General features: G+C 34.2%; 4 protein-coding genes across 7 annotated transcripts; 2 read left to right on the top strand and 2 right to left on the bottom strand.

The window, feature by feature from the left end:
• The first annotated feature begins 16 nt into the window (after positions 1-16).
• LOC130613680 (RNA polymerase II subunit A C-terminal domain phosphatase-like) lies at positions 17-6,516 on the top strand. Of its 2 annotated transcripts, none has more exons than XM_057435008.1 (7): positions 17-280; positions 1,723-1,812; positions 2,655-2,745; positions 2,937-3,062; positions 3,958-4,199; positions 4,497-4,855; positions 5,134-6,516. In XM_057435008.1, the coding sequence occupies exons 1-7, from the start codon at positions 51-53 to the stop codon at positions 6,369-6,371; spliced, it is 2,376 nt and encodes a 791-aa protein (XP_057290991.1). In that variant the 5' UTR covers positions 17-50; the 3' UTR covers positions 6,372-6,516. The 2 variants fall into 2 exon arrangements, with proteins under 2 accessions (XP_057290991.1, XP_057290990.1); XM_057435007.1 differs by having other exon boundaries at positions 4,497-4,873.
• A 3,243-nt stretch (positions 6,517-9,759) lies between these two features.
• On the bottom strand, positions 9,760-16,275 carry LOC130614372 (tetratricopeptide repeat protein 5-like). Of its 2 annotated transcripts, none has more exons than XM_057435799.1 (11): positions 16,086-16,275; positions 15,364-15,496; positions 14,558-14,769; positions 13,477-13,534; positions 13,313-13,402; positions 12,814-12,905; positions 12,683-12,736; positions 12,412-12,558; positions 11,587-11,801; positions 10,930-11,074; positions 9,760-10,498 (listed from the first exon to the last, which is right to left on the bottom strand). In XM_057435799.1, exons 1-11 carry the CDS (start codon positions 16,104-16,106, stop codon positions 10,379-10,381), a joined length of 1,287 nt encoding a protein of 428 aa, XP_057291782.1. In that variant the 5' UTR covers positions 16,107-16,275; the 3' UTR covers positions 9,760-10,378. The 2 variants fall into 2 exon arrangements, with proteins under 2 accessions (XP_057291782.1, XP_057291783.1); XM_057435800.1 differs by having other exon boundaries at positions 9,760-10,495.
• A 131-nt stretch (positions 16,276-16,406) lies between these two features.
• On the top strand, positions 16,407-25,535 carry LOC130613814 (protein-L-histidine N-pros-methyltransferase-like). The gene is made up of 6 exons (XM_057435159.1): positions 16,407-16,507; positions 18,456-18,553; positions 18,965-19,155; positions 19,340-19,549; positions 20,086-20,264; positions 24,929-25,535. Exons 2-6 carry the CDS (start codon positions 18,467-18,469, stop codon positions 25,180-25,182), a joined length of 921 nt encoding a protein of 306 aa, XP_057291142.1. The 5' UTR covers positions 16,407-16,507; positions 18,456-18,466; the 3' UTR covers positions 25,183-25,535.
• LOC130613811 (extracellular calcium-sensing receptor-like) lies at positions 20,366-24,198 on the bottom strand. 2 transcript variants are annotated; one of them, XM_057435155.1, is made up of 2 exons: positions 24,061-24,198; positions 20,366-23,852 (listed from the first exon to the last, which is right to left on the bottom strand). In XM_057435155.1, the coding sequence occupies exon 2, from the start codon at positions 23,779-23,781 to the stop codon at positions 21,481-21,483; it is 2,301 nt and encodes a 766-aa protein (XP_057291138.1). In that variant the 5' UTR covers positions 23,782-23,852; positions 24,061-24,198; the 3' UTR covers positions 20,366-21,480. The 2 variants fall into 2 exon arrangements, with proteins under 2 accessions (XP_057291138.1, XP_057291137.1); XM_057435154.1 differs by having other exon boundaries at positions 20,366-24,127.
• Positions 25,536-25,786: the final 251 nt, after the last annotated feature.

Here is a 25,786-nt window from a genome sequence, read left to right as displayed (position 1 = left end):
AAATTTACTGATTTATTACGTGCGAAACGGTAAACATAGCGGAATTCAAAATGGCCCCTGTGCGGGATATGGTTTTGTCTTGCCTTTCCAAAGCAAAAATATTAAAATGGCATGTCAAACCAAGCGAAGTTGTGAAAAAAGAAAAGGTTTTAGCTACCTATATATTTACGGAGAAGATAACTGACTCCGAAAACTTCATTGTTCAAAGAAAATTAAAAGCTAAGTTTAATGGAAAAGTGGTGGAAATGACTGTTAATCCCAATGAGGAAGTTTCAAGAGGGTAAAATATGCTTAGATTGCTACGCAAAAAATATATAACATAACTATATTACTTAAGGACAACATCTATCAACCCAATTTACTAAGTGCAATGTTGAATTCTACATAGAGGGAAGGGGGCAAATCCCATGTGTGTTTTTTTTTCTTTTCTTTCCTTTTTTGTAGATAGCTAGCTAGTTAGCTAATAGCTAGCTAGTGTTCTTGCTATTATGCTTGTAAGCTTTTAAGAAACCTTTAGGAATAAGTTGTCAGTCAGATAGACAGTCAGGAATAACACATAATCATAATCTGTTTATACGCCATAGTCAAATCTATCAGGTTTAAAGTAAAGTTATTTCTGTTAATTTTACATGCAGCAATCTGTTTAAAACTGTTGTTTAAATAAGGGAAGTATACTCCAAATTGAGAGATTCTCTGATTATGTGATATTATTGACTTAGGCTGTCATCAAAAATATGTTGTGTTCGCGTCCTCCGACCGACTTACTTTTGGTAATAAAAACCAGAGTCTGTAAGTCGGAAAAAGACCGGGAAAAAATTTCGCGAGATATTTTTCAAAAAGAATTTTTTTTTTACTACAACTAATTCATGCAAAATTGACAAAAAATTGCGAAAATTAATTTCGGTAAAAATTAATTCCTTTAGGGCATTCCTGTGGCTACTGACAGTTTACAGGGCGGCAAAAAATGGTCCACAAACGATGTCGAGTGGCACTATACTGTCTTGACCCTGGGAACGAATTTGCTTGCTCCGATCTGAAAATCAACCGCCCGACTGACTCATTTTTCCGGGGTCTTCAGGACGCGAACACAACATATTTTTGATGGTGGCCTTAAGAGCTAGCATTCAGGACAAATCCAGTTTTAGAATCAGTTATATTTACATAGGTTGGAAAAAGTATGTTCGAAAGCAGAGTTCTGTATGTATTCCTTTGGTTTGTTTGGCCTAGGGAACCCCCTTTTCACTGCAGATAACATTCCAAGGAAAATGAGATTGTGTTTGGGGAAGCGTATGTCTCTATTCTAGTTTTTTTTCTGATTTGCCAACTTAAGATTTCAGTACTGTAAGTTGAAGTCGTTTGGAGAATGTGAACATAACATTACATCCATTCCAGTTTCTTCTTCTACACAAACATGATAGTGTTTCTAAAGCACATAATATATACATGTGGATTAGGTTCATCCTTGGCAATGTTAGAATTTTACCTAAGGAATTTAAAATTTGTTGACATTTATAACCTTTAATAATCTTTTTTGACATTTTATTTTAGTATATTGAGGTTTTATTATATTGCAGTATGGCACTTAATTTGTAGATTATACTCTGTTCTGCTTTCCTCCAAGGAAAAAATTGAAACAAAACTACAATGTGTTTTATTTTGTTGATTTATCATTGTATGGTACCAGGTGAGGTTAAATAAAAATTGTTGTTGTTGTTTTTTTAGGCAGGTTGTAATTCGACTTCAGGAAGAAACATGTGTACACAGTACAATAATGAAGGATATGTGTTGTGACTGTGGTGCTGATTTAAGAAAGTATGCATGTAGCAATTGCACATATTTTACACCTTTCACAATTATCCTGTGCATAAACATTGGTGCTAAATACACGATTGTGTGAAATGACCATAATAATTGTGTATAACGGCAAAAATTAATTTTTGCTAATGGCATAAAATGTTATAAATGAAATTGCTCCCCTTTTTTCTGCGAAAAGTTTTACGTATTCGATCGTTTTTTCTTTTCTGTTTTTGAGTTTTATTGTTACTATTTTATATCATCGATCCGCTCGCGGGCTAACATATTTTCGCTGTTCAATAGAAAGCAAATAATTCCATCTCGCATGTACTGAACATGCATTGTTTGCAATGCATCATTGGACACGTTGGTGGCGTACTTTTTTCTTGATCATCAACATTATAAAAAGGCAGGTGTAAAAACCTGACTGGAAACTGCTTTACCTATCTGGTTGTAGCTCCGACAGGGTGTTTTTTTGTGAAAAAGATATTCTTTTAAAAAGGAAATTTTATGCTTATTTTTCACTCAGAAAGAAAGTTTCTTTGTCTCTTATAGCTCTATATTTTGCAAAAATAATGTACGGAAGGTACAAGAAAAGTTCAATTCAAATTCGATCGTTTTTTCTTTTCTGTTTTTGAGTTTTATTGTTTTACTCACTTGAATGGATTAGGTAGAATCGATACAAAAGTGAAGTTTTCAGGACTAAAACAACAAAAACATCTTTACGAAATATCTCATGGTTAAAAATTGAGGTACTTTAAAGACACTGAAAAAAAAGAGTGTAATCCTTTTAAATGATCGTGTATTTCAGTTTCCCACCAAGATCTTTTATTTACCTAATATATAATGCGTTATTTTAGGGAACCGGGAATACCTGGAGATCTTAATGTAGCAACATCGGCTTCCGTACCAGTAGTTCACAATATTTTGGAACTGAAAGTTAGTAAAGAGGTAACACGCTACCCTGATTTACTGCGCTTAATAATAAGCGAGATAAAACGAATGTTTATCATCGTCACCCAACTTATGAAAATTCTTTACATTCTAGAATATTAAAATTTTATGTTTGGAGCACTTAACGTTAAGTAATTTTTACCGTGTAAGTAGTGTTGGTGGAATATTTTTATTTTTTGTTTTTGAAGGAGGCTGAAAGGCTAGCACGTCTTGACGAAAAACAGTTATTAAAAGCGCGAAAATTAGTACTTGTTGTTGATCTCGACATGACACTTATTCATACCACCATTGCGAAAGTTCACAAAGATTCCGAGGTATGTTTCCAAAGTGATGGTGTGTTTTTTGCGCTTCTAAAGCCGTATGATTCTTGCTATACCGTTATTCGTTTTATTTGTGTGACTGTCAGAAAACTATTTTCTTAGAGTCGCACTAATAGTTAGAGGAAATAAATTATCTTGTTTCGAAAATTAATTTCGCACTAAAAATAAGAGGAAAATTTGATCTTAGTCGCACTAAAATAGAGGGAAAAAATAACATTTTTATTAAGTTTCATTTTTTTATTTTTGTGGCGCATTGATGGAAAATGTATGGAAAACGTGAACAAGCACATGGATGATAAAGATGACGAAGATTCTTTTTTAGAATTAAGTTTGTAAACAACGCTATTTTATCTTTTATCATAGATCACTAAAAAACGCATTAAATTAAAGAAATCACGGTACAGGCTGCTTATAAGAAGCATAAAATTTTAGTTTAAATTTTACATCATAACTGTTGCTTGTATACTTGTTGACTATATACACGCTTTTTTTATAACAATTCCATGTAAGCAACGTAAAACGCCTAAAATTCTTCACAAAAAAAAAGAAAGGAGAAGCAACTTGTAAACAACAGCCAGCCTGATGTGACTCAATTAAAAGAAATAAAAAAAGGATTGTAAAAACAGCAGTAGTTTGCAAATCTTTCCTTGTTCTAAGACCTCGTTAAAACGAAGCATATAAGTGTCCTTATTGTGAATTTCCCGTGCTTAATTTTTTACAGGCTGAATTTCCCGTGGTTAACTTACAGGCTGAACCCCTATGCTGGGCTTGCTTTATAATGACGTAAAAGATAATATATAACCTACCGCTCTCTTGTTTACAAAACTTAACTTCTATGTTAGTTACTTCTGACAGTACATGGTATTCCTTATTATATCATGTGTTTTAGGACATTTTTTCATTTACATTACCTGGACACCAGTACGAGTACCATACCAAGTTGCGACCTGGTGCGCGAAAGTTTCTTGAAAGTATATCGAAGTTCTACGAGCTGCACATATTCACAATGGGTTCCAGAATGTACGCGCACACAGTTGCAAAGTGTCTGGACCCAGATGGGAAGTTTTTCGCGCATCGTATACGATCTCGAGATGAATTCTTAAACAGTTACTCCAAATTTCACGACCTAAAGTATCCTATTTGAGTTATTTTATCTTTCTTTGGTGTAATATTTTTTTTGTGTTTTCGATTGTGTTCTTCAAGCATTTCACGCATGTATATATATGAAATTTTCTACCGTTATTGTTCTGGTAAAATAGAGTAAGTGATTGGGAAAAGCTGAGCGAATTATGAATCTTGAGTAAGTAGTTTGACAGGTACACTCTTTTAATCCCGTCAAAGGATCGACCTCGCGCGCTTTTTTATGTGTCAGGATTTAAAGTAATAACTTTTGTCACCTCCCTTACCTCGTTTTTACTTTCTTATTAGAGCATTATTTCCTTGTGGCGACCATATGGTGTGCATCATCGACGACCGTGAAGATGTTTGGCATTTTGCACCAAATCTAATCGTTGTTAAGCCGTACAAGTATTTTAAAGGAACGGATGACGTAAACAACCCGTTTGCGACTGAAACAAAAACGAGTACGATCGAAACAGATACAAACAGCGGAACAGATGACATCGAAAAAACCGACAAAAATACAAAATACATCCAGGTAAAAGGGAACGAAAATTTGAAAGAAGGTAAAAATGCGGCTACCGTAAACAATGATTGTAAAGATAGTGCGAAGGAGAACGGTGTCGCAGTTAGAGAGGGAGAAAAGGCTAGTTCAAATCCAACGCCAGGTAATTCTTGTACAGAAGGTAAGCGTTGATCAGTTTTAGATCAATCGTTATTAACAACGTCAAAACGTACCTGGATTTGTCGCGACAGTTAAATAAATTGACCGCTTTTTATGTTAGAATTAATAAGACCTTATCCTTCTTTGTGTCGTTATGTTAAACGATTTCTTTTTGTTTTTGGTGGCAAACGGGTTAACTTAATTATTTTTCTAGATTTATGAATACTTCTATATTGAAGCGATTCTCGTTACGATTCATTTTGTGCGTTTTTAATTTTCTAGCTACTGCCTCGAATGCGACTGAATCCACTTCAAACAATGGTGCAAATTCAACTCAAGTGGCAAACGACGCGAGCAGTAAAGAAGGAGAAAAAGGTGGAGAAATCACCGCTGAAAACACACAGGGGCGTGTCGATTTGGACGACTTTCTCTTCTACTTAGATGAAATCCTGGAGCGTGTTCATTTTTCCTTTTATTCTACCCTAGACGCTGTAAAAGCAAAGGGAGGTAGCGCTAAAAACGATGCAGACGTTACAAAGTTTTGTACACCAAACACTCTTAACCCTGACAGTAGAGTAATTTTGCCAGAACTTCGCAGACAAACGTTAAAGGGTTGTAACCTTGTTTTCACCGGAGTAGTGCCTACAAATGTCTCTCTGGAGAAGAGTAAGGCATGGAGGATTGCAATAAGTTTGGGTGCTCGCGTCACTAACGAAATCGTGGCAAGGAAGAATGCAACTGATAACGGTTTGTTTACAACGCATGTTGTTGCTGCTCGTCACGGTACACAGAAAGCTCACAAAGCCTCGAGGACAAAAGATATATTTTTAGTCAACCCTAACTGGCTGTGGTGCGCTAGTGAAAGGTGGGAGTGGCCTGAGGAGGGTATTTTTCCCGTTCCAATTTTAGATGATAAAAAATCGCCGGTGCCGTCTAGGCAAAGTACGCCGCAGCACAATTCGTTTGAACAGAAAAGTAAAAAACAGATCTCTCCTTTAGTTGGAGATGGCTTTGAGTTGGCCGGTGGTTATGACCCGGATAACTTTCTTGAGAAATTAAATCCACTTTCTGCCTTCTCAAAACAGGAACTGGATGCTATGGATAAAGAGGTTGAAGAGTTAATGAGTGGAAACAACAGCGAAGATGATGATGCTGATAAAAGTTTGGGAAGTGTGTCCAGTGATGAAAATAGTTTAAAGGGGTCGCAAAAACGAAAAAAGGTTGCATCCAGCGATGATGGTGACTCAATTTTAGATGAGCAAGAAAATTTGAAAAAAAAACTTTTAAAATCTGTAAAAAAATTAAAGCAAAATGAACAAAACAGCCGTTCGTCGTCATCATCATCGTCCAGTGATGACGGAAGCGATAACGACGACGGTGACGAAAATAAAAAGTCGGACAATTCGAGTGAAGATTCAACTAGTTCTAACGGAAGCTCATCTAGTAATTCTGATGATAACTCAGAAGACGAACAGCAGATGGGCTCTCTACTTGAAAGGCATTTGAGCGAGGCTTCCTAGCAACCTAAATTTCGTCTGTCTACTCTTACAGAATCTTCAAAATAACCTGTGTTGTTGGTTTCAAACGTTTCCGTGTTTGTCCATAGTGTTAATTAAATTTTTTTGCAATCAAATTTGAACATAAATGTGGATGTCTTATAAAAAGCTGGACTTAATTTTCTTATTCAAGAGTGCTGTACTTGAATACGATTCATAATGCCTATTTTAAAAAGATGGATAAGCGAGGAAAGGTTAAGCTTTTGAGTAACCTCAGAGGCAGGTGTTCAAAGCGTGATCGCACTGTAAAAATCCTTTCACACTGTAGGAGAGCACACATCAGTGGATAAAGATTGACTCGCAGAATTTACGTTCAAAATTTTAAATGGCGCTCATAATTAATTTTAAAATAGACACATAATGGTACGTTAATAGAAAGTTTAATATACCCATTCTGTTGGTGCCCTGGGTTTAATGGATGTTTTAGATTTGCTCTAAGTCGCCTAACATAAGCTACTTCGCGCTTAGCGTGCCGGATTGGGGACTGAAACTAATATACAGTGAATTCAATATAAAATCTGTACCCTGCATAGACTGTCCTGGACAGTTAAAAGTTTCTTCCAAAAGTACCTGTGAAGTCCGGGTAGAGTTGTTACTTTTCTGTACATACAATTACCTCCGTGGGGCCTTACCTATTTTCTAGTTACTGCGTTACCCTGTTATGCCATTTCTATCTAGGGTATCCACCTTCTTTCTCAGGCATCCATTTTTATGAGAGCGAGGGTATGTTGTAATTGTGCGCGACAAGATGAGATTAAGGAAGGAAGTTGTTGAATCGTAAATTTCGACTGCCACTCCAATCCACCTATGTCATGGCGTTAGCCTGTGTAGCTTCGAGTATCTGTTGGAAATTTTATTAGGAACAAGACGTTTCTATTTCCTTATATTTGAGGCGTTTTTGTTCTTAATGCACTAAAGAAAAACCCGAAACAAAAGCCCTTTCCGTTTTTAGCCTGGCAAATTCGGAAATTTGTAAAAAAATAGTTAAATAAAACTTTAACTAAATATTTCCAAAACTAATTTGGAAAATTCTGTAAATTCCTGGATACAAATCCTGTTATGTATAAGCTTGACAAATTGAATATAACAATTTTATGAACGAAGTAGTTCAATGTTTCTTTAATTCAGCAATGAATACACATTTAGCATTTGAATATTTCAGTTTTTAGGCTTTCAAAATTCTCTGTTGTTGAAGATTTTTAGAAAATGAATGGTGAATGTTTTGATAAGCTGATCTGAAAAAGAAAGGACGTTTTAACGCTTATCTTCCACAAAGTAATCGATAATCAATGCAAAGTTTTGTACCAATTACGAAAACAATTTTCTTTTATACTTGTTTTGATATGTTCGTAAGATATTTGTCGTTAAAGTCTCAAAATAATAGCTAGGAAAGAAGCTTCGTGCCGATCGCCATCTTGTATTCCATGTAAATAAATTCCTACGCGGGAGGAATTGTGACGCCAACTTCCGGATGATAACTTTCGCTGTAGTCCCGTCCCGGGATTTTTTGTTTCTTGTACGTAAATGGCCGTGGCCCAGGATTTTATATATACAAACAAAGCGGTTTTACGCTTTTTTTTAAATATTTGTAACATGAACGTTGTGAGCTTGTAACAGGTACTGAAGATGAGTTACAGTAGAGTCAGAGATGGCATATTGATCGACTGTATATATGTTTGCATATATATAGACACGGGAAGTGTATATAGCGTTAATTATCACGACCACGTAAGTATACACCTACTAGTAAAAATTGTAATACGGACCGGACGCGTAGCACATGGATTCACGCAACTTTGTCCCAGGGACCCACAGGAAAGATAAAATGTGTACGCGATAAAAAGAAAGATAGAAGAAACAATTTCATCCTTGATATTAAAAGAACTTTACATACGCCGTGAACGAGGTTCAAATTCACACGAACGTAAAGAGGTTCAGGCAGACGGTACGGCAAGCAGAAAGTAGCGCGGAGCAAAAGAGAAACCCGTAAATTTGTGGATCTTACCTAGAGAAGCCCTAGAGGTGCAACTTAAAAAAAGAGGGCACTAAAATTTGCGCAAAACCTATGCTTAAACGCAAGGACTCGGATGACTATGTTTAAGAACATCTGATAAAAGGTGTTCAACTTGTATCAAAACTCGTTTTGGAAGAGTATCAACTTTGTTAATCAGTTCACGCTGCTCGTTGTTTTATACCGTTTAAAAGGCAGAAAAAAGAATCTTGCGCTACTTTTATTATTCTTATGGCAAAAAAGCAATATTCCCAAAATTAAATTAAGAATGTAATAATTTACTATCTTCAGTTGCTTCGAGTTTTAAGGGCCTTTTTTTCACCAATGAGATGACGGCAAACTGGGTTTATTCCTAAAAAAATTTATCAAAAATAGCGGCTTCCGACGAGGATATTCAAAACACAAACAAATATGGTTTAATACTTGCTTTATTTCGAATTTTACAAACTTTTTTTAAAGTGAAAAGTAAGCTTTAAAAAAATCAAATGCAAAAAATGTGAGTCTTTGAATTTTTTTCCACGCACGCTCATTCACTTCGCATGTGAACATATTAAAACTGTAGATACCAAAATGCAAGTGCACATTTTAACAAATTCTAACCAGTCTGGTTGTTCTTCTTATTTCTCTCTTCCTAACCTAAAAATCCCAGCCTGACATTCTTTCTTATAAAGCAAATTCTCATAAACGAAAAGGCGTGTAGTAAATAAAGTAAACGATAAGGCTTTTTCGAGAATTAAATTTCGCGACTTATTTGGAGAAATTTTCGCAAAAATAAATTTTCTCGGTTTCGAGAATTTCGACTACCTTGCGAGATTAAATTTTCTCAGTTTACGATATCGACAATAAAAATCGATTGATATTAAATTATTAGAACATATTACATGTTTACAATGATTTTTGCGGAATTTTTTGAAATTTTGCAGAAAAAAACTTTGGTGGTTCAGCAACTTAAGCGTGTTTGCGGAAACTTTTGCGGGGAATGAGGGAAAATTTCTTCTCTTAAATACATTTTCGAACCCCAAGCAAAATTGCACATTTAATCTATATAGATTGCGCAATCTTTGACCTACGATTCATAGAAAAATAAAACAGGTTCTACCAGTGGAAAAAGGAAATAGAGATGATAAAAGAAAGATTTTTTTTTCAAGTCTACATCCTGAGATAAAGGCAGAAAAAATCATACTGTTTCCAAATGTCTGTTTCCAAAGCTGTCTCTAAAAAAGGCCTGAAATATGATTCATGACAGGAAAGAATATTCCCAAAAATTAATCAACTGATATTTTGGATTATCCGGTATTTGAATTATCGAGCAAATACTGCGAAAAAAATAAATAAACTAAATTGATCAAAAGGTATGCATATTAAACGCTTCACAACAATTTTTGCCGTGAAAATAAATAGTTCTGTACAGATAAACATAAACCGTAAGATCAGTCTAAAATATTATACATTACGTCATAAACATGCTATCATTTTAATTTCCCAACAATAGATATTACTTCAAAAGCAAATGTAGTTTCAGATGTTTAAATTTTGTCCCCAGGGGTTATTTCTTCTTTTCCCACCAAACCGTAAAAAAGGAACTCCGTAGGCGAGGTTTATTTTCAACAGATAAAATGCATAAAAAACTAAATAAATGATGGATAATTTCAAAAGTAACACGCATGACGCCGCAAAACGTTGACGTTAGTACCAGCTTCAGGTATAGCATCTTATTTCAGTTCTGTTGAAAATTTAAATTTCCATTATGTTTTTGCAGAAGTCCTTCTCGAACTGAAAGTTTTTTAAATTCAAATTCCAACGTAGGCCGCATTGAAGTGATAAAAATCCGACATTTATATAGCCAATCAAAATAGGAATATCCGATAGTATTTTTATTCCAGGTTTTTAGGCCAAGCACAGGATTCGTCTAGCAGTAAGTTTGGAACACCACGTGTCAGGTATCGCGGCTATCATCTAATCAAGAACTCTTGTTTGTCACATCGAGAACACTAAACGATAGTCTCTCTGAACCAACCTTGCGTTTGTTGATTACCAGAACAACAGGGTTATCTACACGGATGGTGCGGTATGATATCTGCTAAATGAAGAAATAATTTTTTTGTTTTTACAGAAAAAAACTGGAAATTATAATAGTCTGTTTTATGCATTACACATTCACTAATCGAACCCATCACCTTAAAAAAAAGCATTTTAAAACATCACTTCTATTTTTCTCTTCCATACTGCAAAGAGGTTTAAAATAATTTCGGATTGCGTCTGTTTTTTTATTAACCGAAAAATAGCAAAGCAGAAGAGACTTAAAAGTGTATTTGCCAATTATAAAAATTTCGAGGAGAATCTGAAAAGCGTGATTTTTATCTTATTATTGGTTACCAAACTATAAGACTTCGACAAGAAAACTTTAAGCATTATTCTACGTTGAAGAGTTTTTTTCACAAACACCATCATCATAAAAAATTAACCAAATTCTAATTTCCTTTGAACACTTGTAACAGGGATAAAAAGTACCTGTTCATCAAGCTGTAAATTGACTTCTTCAAGGTAAGGTTCAGGAAGAGCTACAGAATCACCAACAATTACACCTTTACCAATAGCTAAGTTAAATACGCTCACCGCCACACAATCTTCGTTTTTATCCATCAAAATAAACGGACTAAAAAAACAACCAACAATTTTTTATGATCACATTTCAAAATAATTATACACGTTTTTGCAAATTTACATCTTAATTGGTACCTACTTAATTATTTTTTAATATTTGACTTTTCGTAGGGAATCAAATTTTGCGGAATTCAAATTTTGCGGAATTTAACTTTCGCGAATTTCGCGAATGTTTCCGAAATTCGCAAAAAATTATTTGCCGCGAAATTTAGATTTTTTTTTGATTTACACTAATATTTTTCTTCTGGTTTGCCGAGATAGATAAAATTATCTATCTTCTACATAAAAGTCCTTGAAAACGGTATAAATTGAGAAACAAAGATGTCATCAAATTCCTTTTAATTTTACCTTTAAAATTAAATTCCTTATGTTAGTCGATAATTTATTTTTTAAATCCAAAAATGCCATGTCTTTGCGTAAATTGATCAGAGAAGGAAATGTTAGGTAAATCCATTCTCTTAAAGTCTGTGTTTTTTGGACCAAAAAAAATATGTGTCAACTTACAAAGGTACTGCGTCTTTTACTGGAATGACTGCGATAACTTTTCCACAGATCACTTTTCCATCGTTACGATTTAAACTTAGTTCATTGATACATGTCTTCTTTAGATCGATCGATTTATTCAAAGGACTTGTGTAGGTTCCATTGGCATATGGACCGAAATCTGCGTCTTTTATTTGGTTGATTAAATTAGTGAGTTTCTTTCGTTTAAGACGTCCCTTATTAAAAAAAAAACAACAAAATATGTGAATTAACATTATGTCAATTAATTAAAAATTTAAATGAATTTTTAAACTTGGACTTCGTTTATTACGAAAATAAATTTCCAGAAGGGAATCAAGTTTTAATTAGACACTTTTCGTGGATGAAATAAAATTTATTTTATTTGTTTAAGAAATTTGCAAAACAAAGTTGCCATGTTTTAAGTGTTAAATTTACGGAGATTTGAATGCTCTTGAGGAGAATGTTTATTTTTAAATCACAGCACCTTAAAAAAAATATTTGAGGTTTAAGGGGAGGTGATGATTTTAACATGATTTTCTAGAAAATAAAGAAAATTTGAAATTAAGAAAATAATTTCTGATTTTCAAGAAGTACAATGGATGCAACTCTGTGAAGATAACAAATATTTTTTAAAAAAAGTTTAAAATAAAGATTTAGAGGAGGCATGGCAACCCTGAAATTGCAATTGTTAAATTTCCGTGTTAGCATAACTTTTAGACTTTTAAAAATCTCATTCGTAACATAAATATACATTATAATAAAGCCTACTTAAATAAAAAATGTGCATATTGTTAACTATACCATCATTAAAAAATGCTTTCACACCTTATTACTGCACGCGTCTGTTGTTAATTTCAATCTATTCACTAGATCCATTTTGTCTTCTATCGGGATCTTCCAAGTTGGATCAAGTTGATGTGCTTTTTGAAATCCGTCCAGAGCTTCTGTGAAATGTTCCTGGTATTTAAACGCCTGAAATACGACACTTTCTTATTACCAGATGAAAAAGTTTACGCTAAAGCTCAGTTTTCATAGTAAACACAAATGGTGCTACACATATAAACATTTTTAAATGAAAAAAGGTTTTCAAACTTACCACAGCTCTGTTATAATGTAAGTCTGGATTGGTTGTTTCATTTTTATCTTGTTCCTACAGAAATACGACATCATGAAATTACTATAGGTTGAAAAGTCTCCATAAGCAACAAGCAATTATATTTCACTTACAGCTTTTGTGTACGCCACCATACATTGTTTAAGTGTTACTGGACTTTGACCAGCAAAGAAAAATGAACTAAGATATGCGTTACCCAAAACAACTAATTTGAGAAAAACAGTATTGATTATACAGTTACATAATTTAAAACATAGGCCATTGTGTGAAACAGTCCCCAAATTTAGGGTTTCACAGATCATTTTCTAATTTTTTCAGACTATACAAGAATATATATACCAGGTTTAATTTAAAGAATTTCTGATAGATGTTTCGTTTTAGTACACTGATCCATAAGAAACCAGAACTTTTAGATAAAGCATTGTTATTTTAGGTAAGTCACTTTTAAGAAAATATCTTTAAACAGGTCAGTTTGAATATTAGCAAGTGATCTAAGACGTGCAAAAAAGTTGTGGATACATTGATTGTCTAGACAAGGTGAATTTTCCCAGCATAAAACACTCAAAATTAAACAAGTGTCGAAAAAACAAGTTCTAATGAGATTAAACTAACACCAAGAATGACCATCTTTTACATCCATAGCTACAGCCTCTTTTGCTGTTGTCACACTTTGTTGAATATTTGCTACTTTAGAGTCGAAATCTAAACCAAAACAATACTGGTGATTAGATTTTTTAAATAAGGTATGTATACAACAATAGGAGTGCTATACTAACCTGTGCCTAGCTGACGTTGCACCATAGAAAGGTTTCGAAGAGATACTTTGTTTTTACACTATACAATAAAAAATGTATTCATTACATTGATTTTGTGGGTCAATATCATATTGATCTAGTGAAACACATTATGGTTAAAAAATTACAGAAAATTAAAATTCTAACTGAACCTCAATCAAATTATATGAACATGCAAGGCATAAAAGTAATTTTATATAAGATTAAGACAGTCAGTGTCAAATTCATTTTGTTCTCACATGTAACATAAAAGGTTTAAATGTACCAACGGTCACGAAAGCTATTTAAACCTATTTATTTTTAAATGAACAGACACCAACTGCTTTCAATACTTATTTAACAAGAGTAAAAATAGTAGTTTCGATTTCAAGCTTTGAACGCTAGTCTGAGAGACAGAAAGAGTTCAGATGAGCTAAGAAGCAGGCTATGTCTCCGTAGAATTAAAGATGTTATCCAGATAAGAAGATTGAATTGGCCGGGGCACTTGGAAAGAATGGAGGAGGATAATTAGGTAAGAAAGTGTAGAGACTTGATAGTTCCTGGGGCAAATCCCAGAGCCAGACCGAGAAAGACTTGGCAGGAGGTTATAAGGACAGACTTGATACAGAGGAAGTTGAGTTTAGATCTAACACAGTCTAGATCAGATTGGAAGAGGGTCATTAATATACCCCGTCCAACCCATGCTAGCATGGAAAACAGACGTTAAGCCGAGAATGATGACAGAACATTTTTTTGTCACTTCTAAGCTTCGTACAATGTTTTCTCTTTTTTTTACGTATGACTATTCGAGTGTGAAACCTGTAAAACGTAGCCTTTGCATATTCCATAACGTTATGATAATTAAATATAAGAATGGGTTTCACAAAGTTTAATTAAAGATTGTACACAAGAAATAAACTCTATTGTTTCCCACATGGAAAATAGCTCATGTATTTAACAATAGGTTAACAATAATACGAAAGTTTTGATGCTACAAAAAGCTTGTAAAAGGTGATAACTATTGTGTACATGTAAAGTTACATGCAAGTGGTACTGTATGATGTGAAAAGAATAAAATAAATACCTTTATTATTGCAGAATTAAAACAGTTTAAAGCTCCATCAATATTCTTGTCTTTCCAATAACATTCACCTAATTCATTCCATGCTTCTACAAGGCTTGGGTCGAGTTTAACAGCTTTAGACAGACAGTCAACAGCGCGGGAATCATAGTTGGGAGATATATTTAAAGCTTGACCACGCAGATAGAAAAACGATGCCTTGTTGTCAATTAACACTAAGAAAAAATAAACACACAAATTCATAACAAAATTAAAATAATGAGTTACATTTATTATAGCTGAAACATATCCAAGCATCTACTATATGAAGTTATGAGAAATATTAATGCAAACACTTAGAAAAAGTAAACTAAGTTATAGTTCTTAGCAATTTCTGCAAGATAATTTTTTAATGTTACACTATTAAAATTGAACTTTAAATTACACTACAAGGAATTCTAAGATGTATTTAATTATTCAAAAACAATTTTCTTGGTTGTATCTTAAAACTTTTGGTTAATGGAGCCCCAGATCAGGCATAGCGAACAGACAAGTCAATTCACAAGTTTATCCGACCTCAGCCTATTTAGTTCATGCCGGTGTTTAGCAATTTCGATACACTTACTAACATTTGTGTTAATAAAGCTGACAGGTTAATAACATATCAAGTCAGCAATTTGCAGAAGTGAAAAGAAATTAAAGTGGAAAGCCTGAACATCATATCAACTTTATTTATTTTGCACATTTTTTATTCAGTTTTCACATTGCAGTATTTTTGACCCACACCTTTTGTGGCAAATCTTGGTTAATTTTAGTGAAAGTGTACATACATTGTAGTTGATCAAGCTCTAACAGTACATCTTTTATTTTTCGTTCAATTTCTTCTGTTTTATGGTGAGCATTTTCAATACCATTTCTTTCTATGAAGGAATCTCTGAATTCAATTAACTCAGTAACCAGAACCTACAATAATAAAACAAAAACTGTATAAAATGGCACTGGTAAAAATGCCAGAGGCAAAAATAAGTATACAACTTGTATTATATTTACATCTGTCAAATCTGAGCCATCAGATTTCTTCTTTTAATTTTGGTTGGCCAATCAATTTTAAGGGGTGCTAAAATTTGTCCCTGGGGTTCTTCTATGGCTTATTTTAAAGGAACAAAGTGCTATAGGTTGTTTTTGGTCCTGGAAACGAACTTTTGTATTAAACCCTGCAACAAGATGTGCATGTTTTAAAAGGCTAGCCTTACAAGTATCAAGGGATATACCCTGTCTATTATTTACAGGAGGGGCCATGGCTTTGAAGGAGAGTCCTGGAGTATTTAATGCTCTCTTTGAGCTACGCAAACTCCATTAGGGTCAGCACTCTGCCAGACAACTCCCTGCCACATCCAACGACCCACACAGTGCACCATCTACCCAATTTCCCTCACATGGCTGGGTTAAACCGGGGCTATGATAATATTCAATTGTCCATATTGAATCGTCGTTGTTAAATTTTAGAGCAGCAAAAAGCAAACAAAAGAAAATATCAGCAGTAGCTAGCTACCTGTGCCTTGCTTAAAGCCATATCTGTTGGAAGGATTAGATCGTCTTCTTGAAGGGAAGAAAAGCCAAGTTAATTTTATTTGGGAAATAAGTATCGTTGTAGGCTCTTCATAATTATTGGAAAGCAAACATATTTTCTAAACAAAAAATAACGTTTGCGTTGCTTTTGTCTGTGCTGCGAGCACAACAACAAAAAATATTTAGGCACATGCTCTTTATATTATGCGTAATATTTTACGGAACAGAAAAATTCGAGGGAAACAATACAACGGTCAGCAAAACAAAAAAAATTCCACTTTGCACACCGTGATATAAGCCATATTGTTAAACAACACGTACATTTCAGTTTCGATTTGAGCTTTGTTTATAGCAGCGGTGTTGTGTGTCATCTATCATCTACGGCTTAACAGTGCAGACGCTAGGGTTCGTTTTTCTTTTTTCCTCTTTTCTTTTGAATTTCTTACTCCATGTGTGGTATATTTAACTCACTGATATATGTCGATATCTACAGCGCATGTTTTAACCTGATTCTAGAGTTAAGAAAATTCGGTATGTAGGTAAGATAGCTAGACGGATTTCAGCCTATGGCTCAAATCTCTTCCTAATAAAAACACTTTTTTTCTTTTCCAAGAATCTTCCCTTCTCTCCTGCGAAATCTTCTCTTCCAAATTGTGAAACACTTCTCTTCCATGAACTCAAAAATTCCCGGACCCAATACACCTTTACGATAACTCAATTGTACATGCGTTCCTACAGCTCTCCATCGTTTTACAACTCTGGAAGAAAGGAGGTAATGTTGATAAGGGGCCATCCATACTCACATTGCCACGAGAAAATGTCCAATGAATGTTTCTGTGTACCTCTCAAATTGCAATGGACGCTTGTTTCGTGGCAATTCGAAACGACGTTTTTGCCCACTACAATCAACGAGCGATGTAGAGTTGGACTTCACTCTAAAGACTTGTGAATAAAGTGTATTCTTCACGTGAACGTATATATAAAGGACGGGCGACCCCGTGGATTTGTCCACGGGTTAAAGACTAGTCTCTTTAATAATAGCCGTTGTCTGTCTGTCCGTCTGTCACGCCAAAAATAGCAGCTAAGCTGTGCATGTAGCGAGACTCATGCAGTGCGGTATAAAAAGGACGGGTGAACTCATGGATTTTTCCAAGGGGTAACAACTAGTATATACAATTCAAGGTGAAGAACACGGGACCACCAAAGAACCGCGTAAAAAACTTTTCACCATTGTAGGATAGGTTTTTTTCTATGGAAAAATAACTGCCACGATTGGACGTTTCTCAGGGTGGGTGGGTGTCTTTGAAAAGAAACGTCAATTGGACGTTTCTGGTGGCAATGTGAGTATGGATGAGGCCCCTAATAATAAGATACAACTTCATTAAAAACAAAACGCGGCAAGAAAAGTTATCACGAAAGAACGTGTTTTCTCCTCTTTTTTGCGCGAACTCTTTTGAAATTTTTAATTGCAGTAAGGGGTCGTCTACAAATTTTGTATGATATTTTATACGAATATATAGGAATTTAATTGCTTATAATTCGTATAAAAATCATATACAATTCGTATGGTGTTAAATAGTTATACGATTTTTAAAAAATCTAATACAAATTTTATACGATTTTCATACGAATTGTCATACGAATTATATTCTCTTTTATACGATTTTCATACGAATTGTCATACAAATTATATTCTCTTTTATACGAGTTCTCATACGAATTATACTCTTTTATTTATACGAATTTTCATACGAATTATATTTCGTTTTTAAACCTTTAAAATGCGTTTTAAAAAAATTTTTCTATCTCCGTTTTTCGTTTTCAAACTTTTAAAATGCGATCTAAAAAAAACATTTCTATCACCGTTTTTAAACTTTTAAAATGTGATCTAAAAAACATTTCTATCGCCGATATTTGTTTTTAAACTTTTAAAATGCGATCTAAAAAAACATTTCTATCGCCGTTTTTCGTTTTTAAACTTTGTATAACTGTGCCTAATTTTCACCACTTTAGCATAAGTATTTTGTATTCTATGGCCCACTGGCAATTTCACCCCTAAAAAAGTTTCAAAAATGTATTCAACAACTTTCAATGTCTTTTTCCATGTTGAAAAATTTGATGTTGAGACTAAAAATGTTGTCTAATTTGATTAAAACAAACATAGTATATGTGATATAAAAATTATAATAACATTTTTAATTTTCGATTTCAGTGTGTCAAGTTGGACTTTGACACTTAAGAAGATTTCACCGTAGTTTGATAACACTATTGTTAGTTGGAAATTTTTTATGTATTGTTCTTGTTTCTATTGTGTGATTCCACTGTACAGTAATATCCAAATTATTACTTATAGGATTTGTTAGTATGATGGCTCAGTATGCTAGAAGTCCAATTGTCAAGAATTATCTTAATAGACTTGCAGAACGTCAAAAACCAATTGATACTTCAAAGGTAATTTTTACTTTAACCAGATACAAGTTTTTTTGTATCTAAATAAATTACACACTTCTTTATTTATGGTAATGGTCTCTCGTTATTTCCAGTAAAAGAAGTAGCATCTTATGCATTTGGAAGCTCCAGCAGTGTTTCTCTGTTGCAATATTTTTTCATATAATTTTACCCAGCATTTTTGATAGTTTCTGTTTTTTTTTGCTTAACTCTGATGATGAATTAACATAAAATGATATTAAGTTTGCAATAGCGTAAAGTAATTAGACTCTCCTGAAAAGAAGCTGGATTGCATGACCTATTTTGCACATTTTCCCTGGAAAATATTGGGACGTGAATGACGGACTTGGACAAAAAGAAATTTTCTTCCATAAATTACCTCCCTTTTCAATACATAAACTTTCTGTATTCTAGTGGTACTACATTAATACAAATAGACTACCTGAAAACTTGATTGACAAGTTTGAAGCCAGTTCATTTGATGCTGGTACAGAAGAATTTCTTGAGAACTGTTATGAAAAGTCAGATTGGGTGTTTACACAAATCTTACATAATTTTTTTCGCTTTGTGTTTGGCTGGTTTATGTCAATGACCACCGTAAATGGGTAAGTGCTTTTATAATAAAATTTAGTTAGGTTTTTTTTCGTATATTTTGCCTGTATAAATAAAACACAAAAAAACAAAGAGTGAATTTGCAAACCTCAGTTTTAAATGTGGCCCTGTGTTAAAATAATTCCCTGTATAACTTGCACAATCACACTATTGTACTATGTTTCTTTTTATATATAGGCTTTTACACAGAGGTTCAATGTTTGTGTTTTCGGAAAAACAATTTCACACTCTTCTCAATGTAAACAAAGATTGGAAGGCTGAATCTTATCTTGATCTTGGTGCTGGAGATGGCAAAGTTAGTGAAAAGATATTGTATCACTTTGAAAACAAATATGCAACAGAACAATCTCCCACAATGCAATGGAGATTGAATGAGAAGGGTTACCAGTAAGTCTTGATGCAATATTGAAAAATGTGTTCATGTTGATTTCATGCAGGTGCAGGGTACTAAATTTGAAAAATGCACCTATAAATATATATTTCAGTTTGTTATATTAGACATATATGCATGTTTTAATCAACTGCTCTCATTGTTTTTATATTTGCTTTTTCGTTTTCTTCGTTATTTTTTTTGCTTTCTTGTTTGTTCGTTTACTTGCTTATTTGTTTATTTTTTGTTTGTTTGTGTGTGTGTGTATGTATGTGTGTGTTTGTTTCGCGGTAACACACATTTCCCTTAAGTAAGGAAAAAATAAGTTTTCTCAATGTGAACATATTTAAATGTATTTGTGAAAGCTTTAAAACAGTATATCCTGTTTATAAGAACTAATTTTGGGAATCAGACAATGGAAATTTTCTCCACCAAATTATGCAAGAAAACTTTTCACGGAGACTTAATTTCTCAATGAAGATATTAGTTCACAAAATTCCTAAAACATGTTGACAACTCGATAATGTCACTTTCACAGACATTGTTTTTTTAGGGTTTTAGACATTGACAAGTGGCAGAAACGAAACAACTATTCCATTATAGCTGCATTAAACGTATTGGATAGAATTGATCGCCCAATCAAATTGCTTCATGAGTTACATTCATCCATTAAAGAAGATGGTTTGATTGTTATTGCGATTGTTTTGCCATACAATCCTTGTTACGAGTCGGGTAACACGTATAAAAGACAAATAATTCCGATATATATCCCAGCCAAATCTCTGTATAGATTATGGGAAATTTCAAAACACTGTTCCTTTGTTTTGTGGTGTCATTCGTGAAGAGTGAACGGCATACCACTGTGGTATATCAAGATTTCAAATATTTTATTAAAATGAAACAAGATAATTCCAATTGGTGTCAGTAGAATAAAAAACCCATGCTTTTCATAGAAGTTAAAAGTCCTATAACTAAATAATTGAAATAATGACTTAAACATAGTGTATTATGTTTTCAGACCAGTTTAATGAAATTAAACCAAAGTTCCAGAGTTCCTGAATTTAGCCATTTTGGAGACATATTTTTTGACAGCATACAAATATTGACAATGTGCAGAAAACATTAGAAGCAATTCTCATGATTGAAATAAGTAAGAAAGATAAAAAGTGTCCTAAGTTTAGGACTAAATGTTTTATTTAGCCCAGAGAAAGTGAGAATGTGCTTCTAAAGCACAGTGCCAAATATTTAATCTAAATTTTATGCTGTACAAATACAAAGTTGTGAGAAAGTTATTTTTGTGTCCACCTTGATCTGCAACATGGTTTACTTGCACTACACGCTCAACCTGGTGCCACTCAAAATTAACATCAATAACATCCACAAAAATCCACTTATTCTGCAAAATTAAAAATGCTAAACACTTGTTTTTCTTTGCAGAAGGAACAATAGGTTTTATCATAGTCCCTGTGAATGTTAGTTTTTGAAAAAGATATTACGTGCTTCACTGAATCTGAAATCTTTTATATTAGTTTCACTTGCAGTAGATGGGAATCTTGCTTTATTCTTGTCGAAAGCTATAATCTTGTTTTAATTAACTGGTTAATGTCAAAGTCAGATTCACCCATTTGGAACTTGTTCAAGTTCACTTCTTTATTGTTAAATTGTTATTTAGTAAAATCCAAACTCTTGAAACGCGGTGATTGTTGCTGACGTCAGCATGGTCATTTTTCACGAATTTTGGTATCTTTGACCCCTACGTCGATTATGTCGTTGTGCCGACGTGCTAAGGAATTACCAGTGAACTGTTCGCCTGGCCTACGCATGCGCAAAAGTAAGGACCGTGCAGCCCACCGGCTGTAGAGCAGTAACTGTTTGACGCTTGTCTCCATATTTTAAAACTGACGAAAAAGCTTCCTTCGTCTTAATATTTCTGTACATGATTGCAGATTCACTTTTGTGTTGTAGAATTGTCTATACTCCTTTGAACTTTTTCGCTCATTTTTTGCAGTAGTTGCGACCGCATTACAGTGACAGTGTTTTTCTCTGGCTTGAACAAAACAATATAGACTTTTAAAGTATACATAAACACCAACAACGCGAAATTCGGCAACGAGATCAACAAAGTGTCTACGATCACGAATCGTTCGCCAAACTTGCGTCCAAGTTGTATTGGTACTAAAGCCATGATGGTAACCATAAAAACGAAGACTCCATAGCAAATAAACTTTGTTTCGTTGAAGTTTTCCGGCAGCTTTCTTGCTTTGTAGGAGTTGATCATAATCAACATCGACAAGACAAGCAGATAGAGCAACTGTACATATAGATGGGATGTGGTGTTGCAACGAAGATGCTCTGTTAAAGTTGATGGCTCCTTAGTAAGCAGTACTCGCACTGGTTGAATAACTGTTGATAAACTGAAAACCGCAAATTGAATAACGACAAGCAACGACGCAACAAAACAATCGTTGACGAAAGACCGTTGTATTTGTCTTCGCGAAAAAAGAGTTCTTGATTTAAAGATGCGAGAAAATCTTTGTGTCTTCACTAAAGTTATCGACAAGTTGATAGTATATAAGAATCCAGTTAAGCCAGGTCCCAAAATGCACTTCCAGTATGTCGGCATTCCAATCCACAACAATGCAAGTAAGAACAGCAGCACGTGTGTTAGTAGCTGCATTATTGACATGTTCATGTTTGACGATTTAATAAGCGGTGTACCACGATTGTACACGAAAACAGTGGTTATAAACAAAGTGAGGCTCACACCAATACCTGCTACAGCATACACAACGTAACTTTCAAAATTGTTGTGTTGATATTTAATCTTGTAGAAGTTGCACTCTGTTTGTTGCTTGTTTGGTACAGCTTGTTTTGGACATTTTACACATGCGTTTCCATGAAAGCTGACTAAATCGTACGGACATTTGGTGCATTTCCATCCTAATCTACAGTCCCAATTAGTGTCATGGAAATCTTTCCATACCCCCCAGCTTGATTGGTAACTTGGCTGACACTTCGGCTTTTGGCACGTTGAAACAGGGGGATTAGTATACCTGCCCCCGCCACCTGCCCAAGGAAGAACATCTATGTGTTCATTGAAAAGAGGCCAGTACAGCATGGTAGACGGTTTCCTTCCTTTGGGGTCAAAAAGGATAGAAATAAAGGGGTATTTATCTTTCAAGTTTTTAAATCTTTGAACTAAACTTGTTCGAGTGTATTTAATGATTCGAATCGATAATCTGTAATTTTTGCTGCTGTAAAGATGTCCGGCGTATTTCATGATGTGTTCTATTGAAAGCAAGGCGTTGTTTATAGCAGAAGATGCGTATTTCGACTCGTCGATGTTAAAATGTTCCCGCAGTTCCCACAGCTGTGTGCTTGTATTACTGTAGATGCTGTTTTTTTCGAAATAGGTTTTTAACCATTGGTTAGTGTTTGATGTGTTGTGTGTTCGTAAGCTGAAATACTCCATCAACCGCGCGTGGTATTCTGTTATTCTTAAAGTTCCAGAAGATTGCACAATCCCCTGTGTGACATTTGTGTTCAGTTTGGACAGAAATACAGTCATTGTTGACCAGGCGGTATTAGCGATCCATGTTCTATGATAAAGTTTCATCCGTTCCACTTCAGTGAGGAAATTCTGGGCGTCGGCCCGGCTCACCCACAAAATGATAATTTTAAGTTCTTCGTCTTTCTGCAGTAGTCTTATAACATTTCTTATGGATGTGATGTTGTTTACCCTGAATGTTTTTGTCACGAGACATGTGATGTTTTTTAACTGACTCCACAAAATCTTTCGAGCGTTCGTCCCAAACACGTCGTTCGTTGTTATTATCCCGACGTAAGTCCAGTTCTTCTGCTTAATGACGTCACTGATTAACACGACTCCGTCTTTTGTTGCTGTTTTTATTTGTCGAAAGTTCGCGTAATCGTTACTATCCAAACTGCTCGAAGTTTCGTCTCCGGTGTAACAAAAGAACGGTATATTGTTGGGTCGTAGCAAGTTGTTAACTCTACTTGCTAGGTCCCTTGACATTCTTCCAAACACAGCCATTATGGGTACGTTGGACAGAGTTTCACACGTATTACAAGATGAATTTAGATCATTGTTAGTTGGGAAGTAGCTTTTGTCAAGGGTCAAGTCTAATATTATTTTCATGAGGTTGTTATGGTTACTACAGGTGTCGTATATCATGTAACCTATCTGTGTTCTGTTCCGTAAATTATGCTGCTCAATTGCATCGATCATGGCTAGAGACCATAACAGTCCTTGCGTTTCAAATAACTCTGCCGAACCGTTCGCGTTAACGGAGAACAAACCTATAAGATAAAACTTCCCCTTACTCACAAGTTTAATTCCAGGTTGACAGGCGTCTTTTGTTTGTAAAAAATTTGTCAATGCAAGCATGACAATGACGAATAATGATATAGGAAACATGTCCAACTTTTATTCGAGTATTTTTTTATTTACAACTTGTAACCCCCTTTTTAAAAAATATTTTTTTGTTTATAAGTTAAATAAGATTACCAGCCTCTATTTTTTATAAAATACATATCACTGTTCTTCTATCATTCTCTGCTTCATTTTGTATACATAGGTTAAAAAAGAATTTATTTCAAGACATTGATTCTCCTGTTTTTGTATGTTTTGTGTTTTTCTTTGAAAATTTAATCGAATTAGGGCTTTTTTAAACGTATTGTGTTTCTTTCTTTTTGCATAGGATATGTAAAAATACACATCTTTTGCAGGTTAAGTTTTTTTCACCTGTATAAACAATGATTGCTTTGTTTCCTGTTGCTTTTTCTTTTTTAAGCTCAGTTTTTTTCATTCGAAACTTCTAATTTGATAATGAATATAAATCTATTAGTACATGGAAAGAATTGTAAGTTAGTATTTGCAGTTGCCAATTAACTGAAAAAAATGAAGAAGGACTTTTTTCAATATACATTAGCACTTCACTAATGTATAAACAACAGGAAGATGTCACCGAAAAATATCAGTTCGCCAGGTAAGGGTCAAGTTTTACGATAACCGACACCGCATTTTCCAAGTATTTATATGAAAAACATCTTTAAAACTCGTCAGCTTAGAAAGAAAGAACTAGTCCTTTACACTTCCGACTAGCTTTGACACACAAAATAGGCAAACTCCTTACCAGACTCGTCTTGTGTAAGGGTTTGGCACATCAAAGCTAAATGTCATTGGAGTGCAGTTAAGTCTTCTAGAAAAACCAAATTCCAGTTTTACTTTTAAATTAGTTTTTTCTCCGTTTAAATGCCTTCCTTGCGAATTAAACTCTTCCGTTCTTTCTCGTTTACATCAACAGAAAGTGCTTGCTATTTTGTTGTATTAGAATTTACAGCTGGTTGCAGACGTTTCTATAAATTGTGTTTAGGAGTAACGTTTGGACCGTCATCAGAGGTTCTTCCCATATGTGGCAAAACTATCGAAGAGCAAGTTGTGAGTTTGCACGACGAAGTGTTTCCACAGGCAGGATTAGAAGTTGTCAAATTCACAAGATTGCCATATTTGTGCGAAGGAGATTTGCACAGAGATTTCTTTGTTCTGAACGATATCGTTTTTGTTTTGAAGGCTGCTGAAATAGCCACATCAACTGAAAAAGTTTGTCGTGTTGCCAACAACAAGTAGAGAAAATAGTACTTGTTACGACAACCAGTGATGTGAAAACGATACCGTATAGCTATTGGTAGCCATATTGTTTTAGCCTCGTTGTGGACAAAGTCTGTGATGTGTCGGAGAAATGACGTTTATTGATATTCAGAAGATCGAATGAGCTTGAGGATTCCGATGCTGGGTAGCGAGAATGTTTTGTTAACTTGTACCTCTCTAGGTTACAGGTTGTGTGTGAATGAAATTGTGAGTAGCAGAGAAATAGGGAAAGAAGAAATTGGATTTGTTTTTATTTGTTTTTATTTACTCATATTTCTATGTTACTTTTATTTAATTTTTATTTTATCACACTACATGTGAAATCAGTCAGATGAGTTTTGCAATCTCTTGAGTTGAATTATTCAAAGCTATTTGAAAAGGATCATTTCCACTTAAAACTTCTTTTTTTTTGAAGTCTTCATCATAGTGATAAAATTACACAACTTGTGCTTTATAGTTGCGAAAATACAAATATGGGCAGTTTCATGAGCTCTTGTATAATGTTTATGTACTTTTTTTGTTTCTAGTAAAATTAAATTATATTGAAAAGTAAAATGAAATGAGAAGAACTGCATCTTTTTTT

The sequence above is a fragment of the Hydractinia symbiolongicarpus genome, chromosome 11, assembly GCF_029227915.1.
Source record: "Hydractinia symbiolongicarpus strain clone_291-10 chromosome 11, HSymV2.1, whole genome shotgun sequence".
NCBI lineage: Eukaryota > Metazoa > Cnidaria > Hydrozoa > Anthoathecata > Hydractiniidae > Hydractinia > Hydractinia symbiolongicarpus.
The sequence above is the reverse complement of the archived record's forward strand: the minus strand, read 5'-3'. Positions and strand labels throughout refer to the sequence as shown.

Coding starts and splice junctions, on each gene's coding strand:
- LOC130613680 (XM_057435007.1), top strand. CDS start 51: ATGGCCCCTGTGCGGGATATGGTTTTGTCTTGCCTTTCCAAAGCAAAA. Junction 2,746..2,936: donor AACTGAAAGTTAGTAAAGAG/GTAACACGCTAC, acceptor TTGTTTTTGAAG/GAGGCTGAAAGGCTAGCACG. Junction 4,200..4,496: donor TCCAAATTTCACGACCTAAA/GTATCCTATTTG, acceptor CTTTCTTATTAG/AGCATTATTTCCTTGTGGCG.
- LOC130614372 (XM_057435799.1), bottom strand. CDS start 16,106: ATGGCTTTAAGCAAGGCACAG. Junction 12,906..13,312: donor AAAAGATGGTCATTCTTGGT/GTTAGTTTAATC, acceptor TTCTCAAATTAG/TTGTTTTGGGTAACGCATAT. Junction 10,499..10,929: donor ATTTACAGCTTGATGAACAG/GTACTTTTTATC, acceptor TTCTTCATTTAG/CAGATATCATACCGCACCAT.
- LOC130613814 (XM_057435159.1), top strand. CDS start 18,467: ATGATGGCTCAGTATGCTAGAAGTCCAATTGTCAAGAATTATCTTAAT. Junction 19,156..19,339: donor TCAATGACCACCGTAAATGG/GTAAGTGCTTTT, acceptor TTTTATATATAG/GCTTTTACACAGAGGTTCAA. Junction 19,550..20,085: donor TTGAATGAGAAGGGTTACCA/GTAAGTCTTGAT, acceptor TTGTTTTTTTAG/GGTTTTAGACATTGACAAGT.
- LOC130613811 (XM_057435154.1), bottom strand. CDS start 23,970: ATGTTTCCTATATCATTATTCGTCATTGTCATGCTTGCATTGACAAAT.